We start from the raw sequence: 18864 nt of genomic DNA, 5'->3' as shown, positions 1-18864 counted from the left end.
TGTAACATATTTATGTTCCCATTTTATATCTGGGTCCAGTGGTAGATTATCGAGGACTTCAATTACTTTCTTCGCAATGTTGATGACAACAACATAATAATGACTTTCGTATAAAATTGGGAAAAATATCTGCAAAATTATGACCATGAATCAGATGACATATATGAGCAAGAATAAGTATTTAATATAAGCATATTGAACTTACCAGATTAGTAGTTTTCATGTCTTCGGGTGTTATTTGGAAAATTCTCATTTCTTCAATCAGTCTTTCAATAAAAAGCTCTTTCGTTCTCCAAAAGTCCTGCAAATTAAGTCAACATGACAATAAGACAATTGGTTTATACAATAATGAAAGATATAGAGACTTACCGTAAGGACTGTTGAAAAAACGATTTTCGCTTCGGAGGCCATTTTGCAGTGCAGTGTCATAACGTTTGCCCAAGCATCAATAATACCACTTTCAACATGGCATCTACTTTTCATCGATTGAAATTGCTCTATGTTGATATTGGTATGCTCGGATACATACACTACTTCCTTCCTGAAACCACATAAAGAAGAAATGAAGTTAAAAAAAACCAATTTGGGTCCCGTAACCACCCGTTTCGGGTCCCGAAACCACCCGTTTGGTCCCGAAACCATCCATTTCGGGTCCCGAAACACACTTTCGGGACCCTAAACCACCATTTCGGGACAAGAAACACCCCTTTCATGTCCCGAAACCACACTTTCAGGTCCCGAAACCACACTTTCGGGACCCGAAACAGCCAAACACATAAAGAATACACATAAGAATTCAACTTTCATGACAAAAACAAATGAAGAAATTGAAGATTTACCTCGCATCCTCATCAGCTTTATTGTCAAAAACCATTCCCAAAACGATCTCATCCTTGTCACCTATATTGACAAAATTGAAGAAATTTTTATATCTTTTTCTGTTCTGCATCAAATATTGACATTGAAGGCGTGGTGGAATTTTCATGACTTCCAGGGGATTTTTTTTAGGTTTTTTGATGACAAATTTTTTTTCCTTTGAACACCGATAGAGGAACTTCTTCACCACCCTCTTTTTGAACCTGCAATTCATATCCTGCGTCACGATGAATTTGGGCAGACTCGAAGTTCTTCGGCTTGTCCTGCGTCATATATGGAGATTTAAGGTTTGCTGGAACTTTCATTTGTCGCAGGGGATTTTTCCTTCTTTTTCTTGGAGGCACCTCTTTTCCATCGTCCTCTGTGTGATACCCCTCATCATTTTGAGCAGCAGGCTCCTTGTCACCGGCCTCATCAAGACCCACCTCCTTGTCAGCGGCCTCATCAAGACCACCGTCATTTTGAGCAGGCTCCTTGTCACCGGCCTCATCAAGACCACCGTCATTTTGAGCAGGCTCCTTGTCACCGGCCTCATCAAGACCCACCTCCTTGTCAGCAGCATCTTTGTCACATTGTGCTTCAGAAGGTGCTTGATCCTTGAAGTATTTATGCATGGCATCCCTGAAAAGTTTATTCTTGTCCATTGCTCTGTAAATGATGTGCATGGCGTTGTCATACAATGGTGTTGCATCCCAGCCTGAACTTAAAGATTCCATTTTTCTCATCGCTTTTTCAAGCATCACTGTACATTTCGTAACGCACACCAAATTCTCTGTAAATGTTATTCCGACCTCATCCGGAGCTGTGTTCAGAGGTGGTGACCTATTCCTAGGTTCTGTTGCTGCTGCCGCCGCCGCCTTTGGGGTCTGAGACACCCCATCAATATCATCCTCCTCGTTCTCCTCCTCGTCGTTCTCTCTGAAATCATTATCCTCGTCGTCGCTCTCATCCCACATCCCGGGTAGTGGAATGCGTCCCAGAACGCTTCCACGTCCGAATCCTCCATTATCCAACTCTGTATCCAGCCTAAACTTCAACGTTGTGTCATTCCAACATGACAGTATAGGAAATCGTCGCTCAGTAACTCCTCCCAGTTCAGGGTTGCTCACCCTATACACGTAGCATAGCTGAAAACATACATATGTTAAAACTAAATATTTTTGAAAACATGAAAATGAATGAGTGATAACTTACGATAAAGAACGTATGTGGTCCTTGGAAATGTCGTTTTTCATTCTGCTTCACTTTTGCGCATGATTGAACTAATCCTTCAAGTACAAATTTGCACCAATTGAACTTCTTGATATTGTCAACATCTGAAATAGATTTCAGAATTCTATACCTGCAAATGAAAAAAACATATTTGAGGATTATTTAACAATACAAATTTGTTGTCATGCAATTGAAAATAATAGAAATGAGATATACCTGGATAGGTTACCTAGGTGATCACACCAGAGAAAGCAACTGACAACAAATAATACGAAGTCTATCTTGAAATTGTTGTCAGCAGCTTTGTTCTCAATGATTTTGATCGGCATAGCAGTCGCTAAAGGAGCGCCATTATCGGGGTTACCCCATCGAGTCCTAAATGCCTTCAACTTGTCATCAATCTCGTTATTCTGATATTCTAAAATATCCAGCTCCCCTCTGGGGAGACCCAATACCATATGAACGTCCTCTTCTTCGATTTTCACTTCCTCGCCATTCTCTAGGGTGAATGAACATTTATTGCAGTCAAACTTTCTGACTAGATAACGAGAGATCTCCCCGGGGCATTTTGAAAGCGATAATGAAAGTAGAGCACCAAAGCCTATTGACTTCACAGCATCTTTTTGTTCCTTAGACAGCATTTGAAGAAGATTGAAAAGGCCACTAGACGATGTCCTAGTTAAAAATAAGTTGTGGGGGGCTGCTTTGGGAGCTGTTGCTCTAGGGGATTTTGGAACTGATTTGGGAGCTGCATTGGGAGCTGTTGCTCTAGGGGATTTGGGAACTGGTTTGGAAGCTGCTTTGGGAGCTGGATTGGGAGCTGATTCTTGGACAATACTTTTACGTTTATTTGCCCTACAACAACAAATGATAAACATTTAAAAGCCATGAAGCAAATAATCACTTAAATGAAGCAATTCGGGTCCCGAAACCATCCATTTCGGGTCCCGAAACCACCATTTCGGGTCCTGAAACCATCTATTTCGGGTCCCGAAACCACACGTTTCGGGTCCCGAAACCATCCATTTCGGGTCCCGAAACACACTTTCGGGACCCTAAATTCAGCCAAACATTAAGTAATCCTACTTTCGGGTCCCGAAACCATCCATTTCGGGTCCCGAAACACACTTTCGGGACCCTAAATTCAACCAAACATTAAGTAATCCAACTTTCGGGTCCCGAAACCATCCATTTCGGGTCCCGAAACACACTTTCGGGACCCTAAATTCAGCCAAACATTAAGTAATCCAACTTTCGGGTCCCGAAACCATCCATTTCGGGTCCCGAATCACACTTTCGGGACCCTAAATTCAGCCAAACATTAAGTAATCCAACTTTCGGGTCCCGAAACCATCCATTTCGGGTCCCGAAACACACTTTCGGGACCCTAAATTCAGCCAAACATTAAGTAATCCAACTTTCAGGTCCCGAAACAGCCTATTTCGGGTCCCGAAACCACACTTTCGGGACCCTAAATTAAGCCAAACATGAAGTTATCCCACTTTCGGGACCCATAACAGCCTATTTCGGGTCCCGAAATCACACTTTCGGGACCCTAAATTTAGCCAAACATGAATTTTCCCACTTTCGGGACCCATAACAGCCTATTTCGGGTCCCTAAATTCAGCAAATACCCAATAAATTTAGTTTTGGCTAACCATAATTCAACCATACACAATTAAATCAGACTTTCGGGTAACGAAAACTTTGTTTCGAGAACCATAATGCAGCAATACCCTAACCCTAAACTCTGAAACCCTAACCCTAACTGCAAAACCCTGACCCTAACCGCAAAACGCTAACCCTACGATTCTAAAATAGAAGATGTCTTATTTACCTTGTCCTTGGAGATCTTGGGGCCTTGCATGGAGATTTACCTGAAACACTAGCCTGAAAACAAAATATTACGAAATGAACACGAAGGCGGACGATTCTGAAACTGAAATATTAAAGAATGAGAAGTGTCTTACCATTTTCGAGCGAAAGAAGAAAGTAGAAGTCGGGATGCCGGAGTGATAAATCGCCAGAGAAGACGCCGGTTCGTTCGCCGGATGTGATAAATTAAAAGAAGAAAGAGAGGGAAGAAGAAAGAAGAAAGAGGAGCAGAAACGTTTTTTTTTTTTTTTTTTTTTCTCTCTCCTAGCTGGCAAGGCCACGTAGGATTCGTGGCCTTGCTTTCGCTAGTCATTCGTTGGCTTTATCATTTCTCAAATAAATAAATAAATAAATAGTTTTTGTTATTCCTATTATTATTATATATTGACACGTATTATATAATATAAAATGTTATAAAAGTAATAAAAATAATTACAAATTCTGTCTACGTACCTTATCCAATACGGTACTTGCCACGTGTCGTCCCCCAGGGAGATTCTTTTCTCACCTAATGTGTCCTTTGAAAATATGTACATAAATTAAATTATTGATCTATTTAAAAAAATGCATTTCACTTTTTTTTTTAAAGAAAAATATAATTAATATTGACCATAATAAGAACATTTAATTAGAAAAGACTTTAGTATTTTAAAAAAAAGGTTTAAAATATAGTTAGTTAACTAATTAACCTAAAATATAAAAGAAAAGAGAATATGGGGTTCATCAAAAAATTATAATATTGCCAACATTCTATTATTAATATTATCTTATTTGAGATTCTTATTTATTAAACATAAATTTGTATCTTAATATTAATATTTTATTAATTTGTTAAACCTTGAAATAAAATATTTAGGATATTGTATGCATGAATTAATTAAATACATTATTATTATTATGTTTGTTATTCCCTCTGAACATTCATTGATTTTATATAGTCAATTAATCTACAAATTAGGTATAAATATAAATATCACACTTGGTCTTAGTTTATACAAAGAAATTATTATATTATATGTCAAGGTAGTTTATCGAACTACCTAATAAAATAAATTCCACAGAAGAGAAGTCTATACCACCAAATTTCCCTAAATTTAGATATTGTCATGCTACAAATAAATTTCTTCAATATCTACTTCCCATTTCTTTTTTAAGAAAAAAAAATGTATTATAAAAAATGAGAATACTGTTTTTTTTTCACTTAGCTTAAAATAACTTATAATAGTCATTAGACAAGTTTTTATTCTTGGGTTGTAGATTGATTAAGTAATCTGTCATATGTTTATTTAATTATTTTAAAGAGAAATTATTTCCATTATATTTTAGGTATTAAAATTACATGAGTCCAAGTACAACCATACAAATATGTATACAAATGAAACATAACTTACAATAATAATATTTTTATCTAAAAGCTATGAGCCAAAAATTCCAAAACCTAGATAATCCAATTTATTTTCATGTTTGACTATTATGATTTTGATTATTCTAAATTTTCATGGTTATTATGTAATTTATATTTTAAAATAAATCATGTTTATTAAAGAATATATACCATTTTATACTAATATTTTACTCTTTTTTCTTTGTCTAAGAAGAATATTATTTGTGTTCATTAATATACAGCTGGTCAACTAGCTAACTTCAAGATGACCAATTGTTTTGGGTACTAACCAATGTCAAATACTTCAAGCTTTCATTGAACAACCCATTTTCATTTAAGTTTTATTCAAAACATGTAGGTTCTTAATTAAGGTGGAGAAGTTTATCTTTTTAACTCTCTTTGAAAATAATATCATTGAGCACATCTTTTCCTTTTAAATACATTTTAATAAATAAATGCATTGTACAACCAAGAACAACAAGGAGACCTTAACATTATGCTCGCGATCTTCTTAATTAGTTGGTCAAAGAGCGGTGAGACATGGAACAAAGATCAAGCGTGAATCGATAAGAATGTAGATGTTATATTTCTCATTTGAGAATGAATGAATAAATTGTTTTGGATGATTGAAATATTATCAAACCTATTATTTGGAGTGATTCACATGTTGTTTGATTATCCACTTGCAAGTGAAGCAATCATCTATGCAACTTCATTGCAACTTCTAAACAAATATAACATTTTCTTAATAAAGGTAATTTCAATTTAGGGTTTATTTTTTCTTATCCTAACCTAACAAAGTCTTAAGAAATTTAATATCCTTACTCAATTTAGTCATAGTAAACAAATATTTTTCATATTTTAGAATTTTGAAACTTCTAAGGGTCTCAATTAATAATGATCGGTATTTAAAAAATTAAATGTCACGAATTTGATTCTCACTTAAAACATCATAAATTAAAGTGGAGGTTAGGATGTTGGATTAGATTAACATTTAACCAACTAGTATATATTATTTTTGGTAATATAAATAAAAATTATTATATGTTTTGATATAACATAAGTTAAATAAATAATATGTTTTTTTTATTAGAACATCCAAACTTCAGGACCAGCCTAAGGCTATCTTCTTAATTTTTCAAAAAATCAGAACTAAAATTTAGGTTAGTTTTGGGATAAGCTAGGTCAATCTTGTGCCGACGACTATTACGTCCTAATTTAAGACTGTTAGAATTTAGGATACAAGTTTGATATTTTTTATTTTATTTTAGATACTCATTTTAACAACTTTCTATTTATAATTTTTTTTTAAAAAATTTTCAGTTAATTAATTATTTTGATTTGTGCCATTATTAATTAACTACTAGATTCACGACGAAAGTTAAAATCGAGAGTTTAATTAAAATTGTTTGTAAACTCATAAAATTGTGAATTTACTTGAAATTTTAAGAGTTTAATTTGAAAAAAATATTTTTTTTATATTAATATATATATAATTAAGTATTTTTTACCATAATCATTTTTAATATTGTATATATTTAAATATAAAATTAATAAAAAAGTAATAATAAGTAAGTAAGAGAAATGATTAGGTGAGGGAATTTGGTGAGGGAATGACGTGGCATAATTTTATTCGCTGAAAAAATCAAATAATTTCTTTCTTTTCTCTCTTTCCTCCTACTTTTACCTTTTCCAACCAATGAAAATGAAGGTGATGCCACGTCATTCCCTCACCAAATTCCCTTATTAAATTCCCTTACTCTATCACTCCTCAAGTAAGTAAATTAAAAATTATATTTAAAAAATTAATTAAATACTTAATTATATATATTTAAGTAAATTCTTGATTTTATGAGTTCACAAAATTAATTTGTTCGGCTTGTTATACATGAACACTCAATGTTTAAAAAATAACTTCGTGTCTTTGGAGTGATGCTAAACAAATTGTGTGATCATTAAATTTTCCTAATTTCAAATTTTATTTTTTTTAAATTGTTTATCAAATTTGACATATAAATATTTGAATTGTTTTGATTTTAAAGATATTATTTTATATTATTATTAATTAATTTCTTACCTATAACTTTTAACTAAATTAAATGAGAATTCACTTTTTATTAAAAAAATTGAACTTAATAGAACAATTTATTTATAATATTGTTCAGCTTTTATTATCAATTAATCGTTTATAGAATAATTATATTTGTATTGTTTTTTATTTTATTTTATTTTGGAAGTTAGAAGGTCAAAAATAAATGTCAGAGTTCAATTTTCTCGGATAAACGTCGAAAAGGCTTTAGAAGCGTCGGTAATTAGGCACGGGAAAGAAGATAATCTTCAGGGTTTCGTACTGTGTGCCGACAGAAGATTTTCCCGACGCCTGTAAGCGTCGAATACAGCGAATAAAAATATTACAATATTCCTGTATATTGTATTTAATCAAGTCTACAAAACTATGCATCGCAACAAATTATTTACAAATTTTACAATTTTATATAAGCAACTGTACATCCATAGTTCACAGCACTTTCTTGTTCAAATTTCTCAACCCGAGGATGTTTTCTCAATATTTCGATAGCCCGCTCTTTAATAACACCCGTGCCCATCCCATGAATTACGAACAACACTGATTTGGGTGCACTCGAGCTTATTGCGATATCCAGATAATGAGATGCTTCCTCTATTCGCATACCACGTAAATCTACAGTGTTCTTAGATGTCTGCACAATAGCTCCATATGGAGCCTCTTCACTTTTGCTTCCTTCTAATTGATTACCCAAATTCCTATTCAGATCCTGCGAAAAGATCTATATAAGAAACAACCAATAAATGTTTGAACCTGACCAAGTTTAATCTCGTACCTTTGTTCTTGAGCGTGTCAAGGGGATCTTCGACTTTGTTTTGTTATTTGAAAGAGGTTTAATATTGCTTTTGTTCACTCGGACACGAATTTTTCCATATTGGACGAGAATATCGTCATCGTCTTGGTTAGCTTCAACTATAGTAGCTAATTTACCTAATTTCTTAACATATACTTGCTCACCGATTCTTGGTGTAAAAGAGCCGTCGTTATCATCTTCAGTGATGGATAATAGACCATCAGAAGGACAATAAGCTTCCACAATTGATGCTATTTCAGACTCTGATTTCTTAATAAGAATGCCAAACTGTTCGGGGTTTGCAGCTCTAATTCTACAATCAAAATCGTTTACGATTTTTTCTATTCTACGTTTAGCAGCCACTATCTCTTCTCTGACCTTCTGTGTCTCCTTTGCCTTGAGAGCTGCCTCCCGTTTATCCAGATCTTCAGCTTCATCTTTGATCTTCATTTAAAGAATCCAAACAATCAAATGAATTGGAATGAATTAACTCAAACAAAATAAAATTCGACAAAACTTACCTCATTAAAAAGAGTCAAGACATCTGAAAGATAGGATGCAGCCTTTTGGGCTTGATCTTCGAGTTTAATTTTCTCTTTATTTAACGATTGATAAATAGAATTCTGTCGCTTCTGCTGCTTTTCTGGAACCAGCTTGCTCACCCAGTTTTGTGCATTTTGAATTATCTTTTCATCAAAGCCAATCGATCTAGCTATACTCAAGGCATTTGAGTCACCCGTGCTTCCCCAAATAATTCGATATGTAGGTTGTAAAGTCTCAAGAGAGAATTCCATAGCTGCATTTTCATACCGATTATCTACTTCCTTCAATCTAGTTAAATCAGCATAATGTGTAGTTACAACGGCTAAATTAACCCTATCTTTTAGATACTGCAATATGCTAGTAGAAAGAGCCACTCCTTCGGAAGGATCAGTTCCACTTCCAATTTCATCTAGAAGGACAAGTGATTCCTTTGATGCCACTTTCAAGATCTTAGACAGTTGTGATATATGCCCGCTGAAGGTAGAGAGACTTTGTTCTAGTGACTTCACTACAGAAAAATAGTTTTGGAATGTAAAATATATACTCAATGCATATGATTAAGCCCTTGTTTGATTGATGTGGGTTATTTGAAATTAGTCAGAAAAATATGCCCAACTAAAGGTAGTTATTCGTCATGTGAGAATTGGTTTTTTATATCGTTCTTACCAAATCATCACATTGAGGGTGTCAAATTTTTTATTATAAGTTTATAACCCTAGATCAAACAAGGCCTAAGTGAAAAAACAGGTGTAAATGCACAAACAGTGAAGATCTATTACCTGGTGATCACCAATATCAGCTAGGACAAGGTCAAACCAAGGCAGCCTTGGATGTTTTAGAGCTGGTAAGAACATTCCAGCCTTTGACATGATAGAAGCCAAACCTAGGGTTTTCATTGTAGCTGTCTTACCTCCTGTATTAGGTCCTGAAATCACAACCACTTTGGTATCACATCCAACCTTGATATCTATCGCCACAGGAAAATCAGACGGCTCGGTTTCCATCACACTCTGTTCATCATCGTCGGAATCTAATGAAACTCTCATAGAGGACTCCAGAAGTAATGGATGCCGAATACCTTCAATATCCACTAACAAAGAATCACCAGTTCTACATGTTTCTGAATCAGAATGCAAAAATGGACAAACCCCCTTAATCCACTTAGCATGAGCCGCTCTAGCAAGAGCAAGATCGAGTTCCAATAACCTATCCAACAAGATCTTAATCTTAGTATTGGATTCTGCAATTTCCGATGTAAGTAAGCTTAAGATTGCTTTCTCCTCAACCTTTTCAGAATTCGCAAGGGCCACCTCCTGATTGTTTAATTCCACAACATCCTTAGGTTCAACAAAGTAAGTCACTCCAGAGCTGCTTGTGCTAAGAATAACGCAATCAGGTAGCAAAGATTTATACGATGCCCTAATACCAACACACATCCTTGATCGACGTTTGGTTACTAGAGGTTTGTCAATACCCCCAGCTTGATATATTTGTTCCGACACTCTCTTTAGAAGAGAATCGAGATTTTCCATGTTCGATTTTCTCTCGAATCTAATAAACTCCAGGTCTTCACTTGCTCTATCCAAGATTATGGAGAGTTTACAATCTATGCAATAAGCAATCTTTTGTTCTAACTCGATTAAAAAATCACAATCATCCAGAATTTCAGTCAGTGACAAATACCTGTATATCCAAAACCAGTTTATAATAATGAAAGCAAGTATTAAGCATATTATATTATTATAAACCCTAAATTGGTAACTGTACCTTTTCGAATCTGAAGAAATCTCTGTAAGTTGCTCAAACAACTGTCTAGCTGATCTTAGAGTCCTTCTAACTGCACAAAGCTCTCCGATGGAAGCCAACCGACCTGAAACAGAGGAATCTACTATCGATGAAATATCTTCGATCCCGGAGAAATTTAACGGTTGAGGAAGAGCCAGTCCGGCGGTGGTTTGGTTGAGGAGTTTACGACTCTCCTCCAGATTACGGCCTAGAGGAAAGCGGCTGTTACGAGCTGCGGAGAGGCCCATGGAGGTGGAAGTGAAGGAAGAGAGTTGCCTGCAAACGGAAAACCATTCTAGGGTTTCTAATGCGTCGGCTTGGAGCGTCTGTGCGAGGTTTGTTGATGAAGGAAGAGAAACGGAAGAGACGGAATTGATGGAGAAACGATTGAAATTACAATGGAGATGATGAGGAATTCTGGTTTTGATGCTAAGGAAGGCGTTGCAAAGCTCCATTGAAGAAGAAGAAGATGAAGAAAAGAAGGATATCAGTGATGACGGATGAACTCAACTGCATAATCATAAATATTACATTTTTGTAATATAAAAATAATTTTACTTTATAAATTATTAATAAAAATTCAAAATATGATATTTTTTAATTTAATTCTGATAAACTATTACTTTTTCAAAATTTATAATTTCGTGTTCATAATATTTATTTGAATTAATAAAGATACAATTATTATTTAAAATTTGAATTTAATTCGTTTAATTTATAAGTTAATTTTGAATGGTGTAATATAAGTTTAAAATATCAAGGTTTTTGTCTCAAATCCGATCATAAATTAATAAAGATACAATTGTTATTTAAAATTTGAATTTAATTTAATTCGTTTAATTTATAAGTTAATTTTGAATGGTGTAATATAAGTTTAAAATATCAACGTTTTTGCCTCAATCCGATCATATGTCTATTTAGGTTAATACATTTTCTTAACGTAGAATGTTAGTATTTATCCCACAAACGTGACACTCACTTTAATTTAAGACGTTTTAAATGAGAATTTAAAATAAAAATATATTTATACTAAAAATAGACAAAAAGGTTCTACCACTTGCGACCATGCCCCATTCCTGCATACATACCACTCGAGTTCAAGTTAACCTCGATGAATCATGACCAAATTATAAATTTATTGTAAAGTTTTCTATTTTTTTTAGAACACTGGTTTCCACTTCTCCTTTAGAGTGTGACTAATCACCGGGTTAAGCACATAACTCGCAAACACACATAATCATTTAACCATTCGCAAAGCCTCGAAAAGACTGTAAATATCTATTATCTCTTGTTACGCCAAGTTAGAAGAGGGAATAAATTTCACTAAATTAGTGGTTATTGTAGTGGAATTTAATGTGATAAGAATAAAATTTTAGTCACAATAAATTATCATTATATTGTTTTGTAAACATAAAGCATTAAAAAATATCAAAATAAGAATACAGACATTTCATCCATATAGATCAAAGTCTTTCACTAAAATTGCAATAATTCAAACTTTGACACAATTCAAATTTATTGAAGCCTATTAATATTTTAACCATAAATTAAAATATCAAAATAACCCTCTCATATAATCATTGGTCCATCCATTCGAACAAGGATAGTTATGCATAACTCATCTCCACAATTTTAGTTAAAAACTTATATAAAGATACAAAAGCAATATAATGATTCAAAATATGGCAATTATTATAAAAACTTATATAAAAACCTGAGTGAGAAAACTCTGGAAACATGGTAAAAACCAAACCACAAGCATGATCAGTAACACAACATCACATTACAATGCACTTCAGTAAGACCAAAATATGTCAAAATGCTTTAAAATGTCTGAAAATCCAGCCTTGTTTCTATTCAGATAATGTAGATTTCAGCTCACCATTCTGTTGCATCTCCAACACAATATCGCAGCCACCAACCAACTCGCCCTTGTAATACAGTTGCGGAAATGTTGGCCAATTCGAATAACTCTTCAACCCCTCCCTCACTTCCTCGTCGCTCAATATATCAAACGACCCAAATTCCAATCCTTCCTTCTTCAGAGCCTTCACCACCTTTGAACTAAAACCACACCTTGGCTCGTCTGGGCTGCCTTTCATGAAAAGCATTACAGGCGAAGACTTAACCAGCTTCTTAAGCCGATCTTCCAGAGTCCCCGCCCCGATAATACCTGTCTCAGTCAAGACTTTGTTAAGTTCGCCGCTCTTCTGCATCTCAAGAACAATATCCGATCCACCAATAAGCTCGCCGTTAATGTAAAGCTGAGGGTAGCTAGACCAGTTCGAGTAAACCTTAAGACCTTGTCGCACTTCATCGTCTTCGAGAATGTCAAAGCTCCCGAATTCCGCTTTCTCTTGTTCAAGAATTTCAGCTACCTTCCTGCTGAACCCACACTTGGGCGCTTCTGGTTTTCCTTTCATGAAAAGCATAACAGGAGAAGAATTTATCAAACCAGCGAGCCTAGCGGTTAGAGTTGTGCTTAACCCCGTAGAAGGCTCAGATATGCCACCACCCGACCCGATTGAGTCGCCCAAGACTTTGATATCGTGATCTTTGAAAACGTCTTTGAGTTCCCCGCTCTCGTGCATCGCGATAGCTATATCGCACCCTCCCAAAAGCTCACCCTTGCAGTAGAGCTGCGGAAACGTGGGCCAGTTTGAAAACTTCTTCAATCCTTCGCGTACTTCGTTGTCGTTTAGAATGTCGAAAGTTCCGAATTTCACATTCTCATCCTTCAAGATGTCGATCACTTTCTGGCTGAAGCCACATTGAGGGTTTTCGGGGTTTCCTTTCATGAAGAGCATGATGGGGTGAGAATCGATAAGCTCTTGGAGACGTTTTTGGAGATCTTCACTTTTATTACTGCTTTGGATTTTCTCTGTTTTGTTGTCTCTTGAAAGCTCCTTGACCGATTCGAGAATGGTGGATGCTGCAGCCATTCCTAAACTAGCAGGAGCTGCAGGTTCGCCTGGACCAATCGATCCAGCCACCTTTGCAACTTTGTTTGCCAAAGCCGAAGGATTCGCACCTTCCAAAGTGTCAATAGTTTTTCCATCCTGAAAATCAATTGAGATGGAAAATAAAGTTTTACCCATTCGAATCATCATAGACACATCAATTGGGGATTTTTTTCATATCTAAGCATTGTTCATGGTTACAGTAAAATCTCACAAAATCAATGCAAACTTTGTAAGAAAAACATATATCAACAAAACCAACCTTGGCGAAAACAAAATAGGGAACAGCGGAAACTGAATAGGCATCGGATATCTCAGGCTGCTCTTCAGCTTCAACCTTCAAAATGTGCCAAGACCAAATCAATTGAAACAATCAGTAAACTGGCCGAACCATTTCAAATGATCCTAAAAGAAATTGACCTATAATTAATAAAAAGATAACAAACCCAGTTATAAATCCCTAAACTTGATTCAAATCCAAACCCTAAACCCTACAAACGATGAATGATCACAAAACCCTGATTCATTAAAATTGCCCTAAATATGAAAAAGATCACAAATTGTCGATTTCACAAGTGAATGCTCATATGGGTCAGTTATCAAATGATATTAAAACAAAAAATAAGATTGAATCAGTACCCTTAAGAAGTGAGCGCGAGGGAAATCAGTGGAAAGGTGGGAGAAAACTTGATCCATGTGTTTGGAAGCTTCGCACCAAGACGCCCAAAAGTGTAGGATGACCGGAGCCCCCTCCTTTAGAACGCCGTCGAGCTCCAATTTGGACTGCACATCTCTCACTGTTCCTCCCATCTTGATTCTTTCTCTCTAACACTCAAGGAAGGAGACAAACTGTGCGTAAGACAGAGGCTATATGAGTAGGGTTTTGGTGGCCAATATTGGGGAAAATGAAAAATATTACAATCTCAATTTTTTAATTTAATATAAAATTTGTTTTATTTTTTTCATTTTTTAAAAAAGTTTAATTATATTTTATAATCATTTCATTTAATAACTTCAACTATTTTATTTTATTTGTAAAAAAGGTTCAAAATTGAAATAGTAAAATGTTGGATTGTGACTACTTTAAGATTTTATAAATTAATTGTATTTATCAGATTCACATAAAATATTTATTTACTTATTGGTAAGAGTGTTTATTTATGTATGTTAGATTCTTCATCTGAAAAATATTATTTTACTTGAAAAAAATATTAAATATTTGAAGGTGTTTCAAAACTCAAATCTTAGATTTCTATCAAAATAAAATAACATTAAGAATTTCTTTGAAAAATATAATGGGCTACAAGCAGGTCTGGCCCGGCACAATGTGACCCAAAACATAGATATTGCTAGGGGCAATGCAACTTTTTTTTTAAAATATTTTAAAAAAAAATTAATTGGTTAGTTATATTTTTTATAAGTTAAATGGTTATAGGTGAAGTTTATTTATTTTGTTTTTATATGTAAATGAGATATCAATCCAATGCCCAGTTCAATCTTTAGATTATGTCATACTCAAATGATATAATCATGTGTTTAGATTTTAGAAGAATGACACATTTTATATTGTAAGCAAAAAATTTATCAAATAAAACAAAAATTATAAACAATTATTAAATAAAAACTACAATTTAGGCACTGCTTGATAAAAGAGTTATTTTATTTTCTTCACTCTCAATTAATTAGATAAATTATTTGAATATAGTTTAATGTATAACAAAAAGTTTTATTAGTTAGTTTATTGTTACTAAAAGTGAAGTGGTATATATTTAAAAGTTGGTGACAAAGAGTATATTGTGATAGGATATAATTGTTTTTTTTATATTTAAATATATATATTTTTTTATATTTAAATATAATTTTTTTGACGTGATAAATTAATTAAAAAAATGTTAATGACAAAATAAAGTTATTGTGACCAAATCTAAAATGACTAAAATTTGATAATTTGATTCTCTTTTCACACACATTACTTAAATTTGCTTTAAATAGTAATTGAGTAAATAATAATAAATATATTAGAGGTTGTCTAGATCAATTTCAAAGTTAGTTTTCTATGATCTCTTATTTTGGATTGAATTTGTAGGCACACATTTTTTAAATTTGAATAATACTACGATTCTTTGATGAGTTGTTTGGTACTTACATCAGGGCTGCAAATGAGTTAAGCCGACTTGAGCTCGACTCGAACTCAAGTTCGAATGAGTTTATAAATTTGATCTCAAGCTCGAATGAGTTTATAAATTTGAGTTTTACTCGACTATTTACTTAAAGCTTTACTCGAAAAACTTGAACTAAAATTAAATTTTTAAATATTTATAAATATTTTTTTTAATATTAAATATATATATTATTTATTATTAGGCTCGAAAAAGACCGGTAAGTCATCGAGCAAGTATTATATGAGTTTAAAGTCGACTTGAATATTAAACGAGTCGGTTCAAGCTCGATTCGAACTTGATCAAAGTCAAACTCAAGCCGAACTTTGACTAAGCGGCTTGCGAGCAATTCATGAACAACTTGACTCATTTACAACACTAGCTTATACTATTTTATATTAAAAATTATGAGTTCGTACTATTCTTTTTTTATAGAATATAGAATTGTTTTTCATCTCCTCATCACTGAAATTAAATTGATCATTTTCTAGTAAATGTATCAATTGAATGTTTTTCACACTTTTTTAGCTATATTATCATTGATATATATATTTTTTATATTATTTATCGAACTTTCAACTAAAAATAATTTTTAATGTTTCGAATATTAAGTAGAGATTCTTTCGATATCGTTTAATTTATTTATTCGACTTACTTTATTTCATCGATTATCGTTATGAAACTCGAATGACTTTGTTTGTGAAATTACCTAAAAAAAAGGATGTTTGTTGTATTTTCTTCATTTACATTTTTATTTTTATAAATTGGTTAGATAATTTAACATTTAGTTGATTTTGTACACTTGAAATTATTTAAATTAAATGAGAATTAATTATTATAAGAAAAATAAAACTTAAAAGTTTAACACCCCACCCACACTAAGATTAAATAATTGGACTTTAGACCACAAAATAGTAGTAACCACATTACTCCAATTAGATCAAATCATAGCCCATTTTTTAAAGTAATTTCTAGCCAACAACCCATTGGGCATAAAATAAAGCCAACAACCCATTGGGCATAAAATAAGAGATTTATCTTTGAAGACTTTATAGGGTCAAAAGCAAGAATGCGTAGTTATTATTATTGAACATATATAAGATTCATTTGAAAAAATATTGAATTTGAATTTAGAATTATATAAAAAAAATTATCAACTGTTATAATGTAAAAAATAATCCACTTAAGATTATGGGTTAAGTAAAGATGAATTCAACTGAGGACCAAATCACCTGAATTAATTTTGTTTTTTTTAATTAAGAAGACTATCATCACACAAGAATTTCAAATCGCTACATGGTAATTGATTCGAACCGGGCTGATTGATATGATTTTCCCCGCTTTAAGTGGGGATTGGAAAAAACTTGAAATATGTTGATCAGTTCGGGTAGGGATGGTATTTACATAATCCGCACCGATTCTTAAACCCAAATTTTATTTTTAATAATAGTTGTTTACAATAATTAATATATACTTATTTAATGTAATTATTATTTTTTTCTCTAAAAAATTATTTTACCTCACTTATTTAATGCAATTATTAAAAATTTATGTTATCTTATAAATATATGAATTATTTTATTTTAATATTTATATTTTAAGTTTAAACTAATTTTTAGTTTTCGGTGCACCACAGAGAAACTCCGTCCCCGATTGAGGCGAAGATGGTTCTTATTTAAAATCTCTGTCGAGTATTCAGGCGGGGATGGTAATGTGATTCACCGAACTACCTCATTATCATTTATACGTGACACAATCAGAACTCGTGATATTTTGATCTCTTACGTCGATTCTTTACATTGCGCCACCTCGGTGGGATACATGAATTAATTTTATAATCGAGAGATTAAAAAAAAAAAAAAAAAAAAGACAAATTTAATAATTGTACAAATATTGGTTTTTTCTTCTCTATAATTAAAAAAAAGACTTCTTATAATCAATCAATCACATGAATACAACCAACCACACACATATAAACAAACAAGGCTGTCAACCCTTTTACAGCACACAAACACACATGGATTAGGTAAACCCAATCCAACGGCTTCAAAACATTCAAAAAAATACAATCAACCGGCTAACAATTTATCTACATATCTATTAACCAAAGCAAGTGCATTACTAGTTACCTGTATCACATTCGTGGACCGATCACAAACGTCCATCTTCAAACCCACATCCGCCACCTCATTAAACCCATCAATACACGTGTCCTCATTTGTTAGGGCACTACTCATCCACGTCTGCACATTACTCAACCCGAACCGAACCGATTCAAACGAAGCCCCACCACCCGTTTGACCCAACTCCTTCATCTGTTTAATCGAATCGCGAACTTGACAAACGGCGTCTTTAAAAAGCGAAACGCAATCGCGGAGTGCGGCGGTGGAACGGCGATCGGAAACGTAGTCGGGTGAACGTGTGAGGTTTAATGTGTATATGGACATTTGGTGTGCGTTTGAGAGAGTTACGGTTAAGGCGATTGTGACGAGAGCGGCGGCGTCTTGTTGGACGGCGTTTGCGTAACCGGCGAGAGATGTGTAACAGACGTCGGGATATAGAGTATCGTTACAACTTGTACGGATGAAATCGGTGGCGTTTGAATCGCCGGCGACGGTGACGGAGATTAGTTGGAGGTGGATTAGGATGGCGATGGAGACGAGAGATGAATGGATTTGATTTCTCCGACGAGACATTGGTGGTTTTTTTTGAAAAGTTTTTGGAAGTAGGGTTTTGAGTTTATGTATACAGGAAAATTTTGTAACTGCTACCACTGATATAATAGAGAGAAGAGAGAGAATTTAGTTTTCTTAACTTTTTCTTTACTCACATGTATAAATAGTACTTGCTTCATTTTGTAAAGTAAAGTTGTTTTAGGCCTTGTTTGATCTATTTCAAAACTTCAAATGATTTTGTTTGTCTAGAGTAATTTAAAAAAAAAAAATAGAAGGGATTGAGGTGAGGATAGGGGTGTTCATTAGTTCGGTTTTTGAATTATTTAATTTTATCGATTGGGTTCGGGTTATTTAAATTTATATTTTTAGTTAATTCGAAAATCGAACTGAATTCGAATAAATTCTAATAAAAATTTGATTTTCGATTCGAATTCAATTTTTTAATATATTATATGTAATAAATTAAATAATATATAACTAAAATAAATAATAGAAAATGAATTCGATTTTTTGTTT

At 33.5% G+C, this 18864-nt stretch overlaps 3 protein-coding genes across 3 annotated transcripts; all 3 read right to left on the bottom strand.

The window, feature by feature from the left end:
- Window positions 1–7756: 7756 nt before the first annotated feature.
- On the bottom strand, window positions 7757–11041 carry LOC124933904 (endonuclease MutS2). Its single transcript, XM_047474346.1, has 5 exons — window positions 10537–11041; window positions 9549–10452; window positions 8748–9272; window positions 8209–8670; window positions 7757–8142 (listed from the first exon to the last, which is right to left on the bottom strand). The coding sequence occupies exons 1-5, from the start codon at window positions 11007–11009 to the stop codon at window positions 7831–7833; spliced, it is 2676 nt and encodes an 891-aa protein (XP_047330302.1). The 5' UTR covers window positions 11010–11041; the 3' UTR covers window positions 7757–7830.
- Window positions 11042–12190: 1149 nt separating this feature from the next.
- LOC124933907 (monothiol glutaredoxin-S17) lies at window positions 12191–14402 on the bottom strand. Its single transcript, XM_047474348.1, has 3 exons — window positions 14154–14402; window positions 13777–13851; window positions 12191–13613 (listed from the first exon to the last, which is right to left on the bottom strand). The coding sequence occupies exons 1-3, from the start codon at window positions 14322–14324 to the stop codon at window positions 12408–12410; spliced, it is 1452 nt and encodes a 483-aa protein (XP_047330304.1). The 5' UTR covers window positions 14325–14402; the 3' UTR covers window positions 12191–12407.
- A 3184-nt stretch (window positions 14403–17586) lies between these two features.
- LOC124933908 (pectinesterase inhibitor 9) lies at window positions 17587–18491 on the bottom strand. The gene has a single exon (XM_047474349.1). The coding sequence runs from the start codon at window positions 18367–18369 to the stop codon at window positions 17743–17745; it is 627 nt and encodes a 208-aa protein (XP_047330305.1). The 5' UTR covers window positions 18370–18491; the 3' UTR covers window positions 17587–17742.
- Window positions 18492–18864: the final 373 nt, after the last annotated feature.

Source organism: Impatiens glandulifera, chromosome 4 (genome assembly GCF_907164915.1).
Source record: "Impatiens glandulifera chromosome 4, dImpGla2.1, whole genome shotgun sequence".
NCBI classification, from domain to species: domain Eukaryota; kingdom Viridiplantae; phylum Streptophyta; class Magnoliopsida; order Ericales; family Balsaminaceae; genus Impatiens; species Impatiens glandulifera.
The sequence above is the reverse complement of the archived record's forward strand: the minus strand, read 5'-3'. Positions and strand labels throughout refer to the sequence as shown.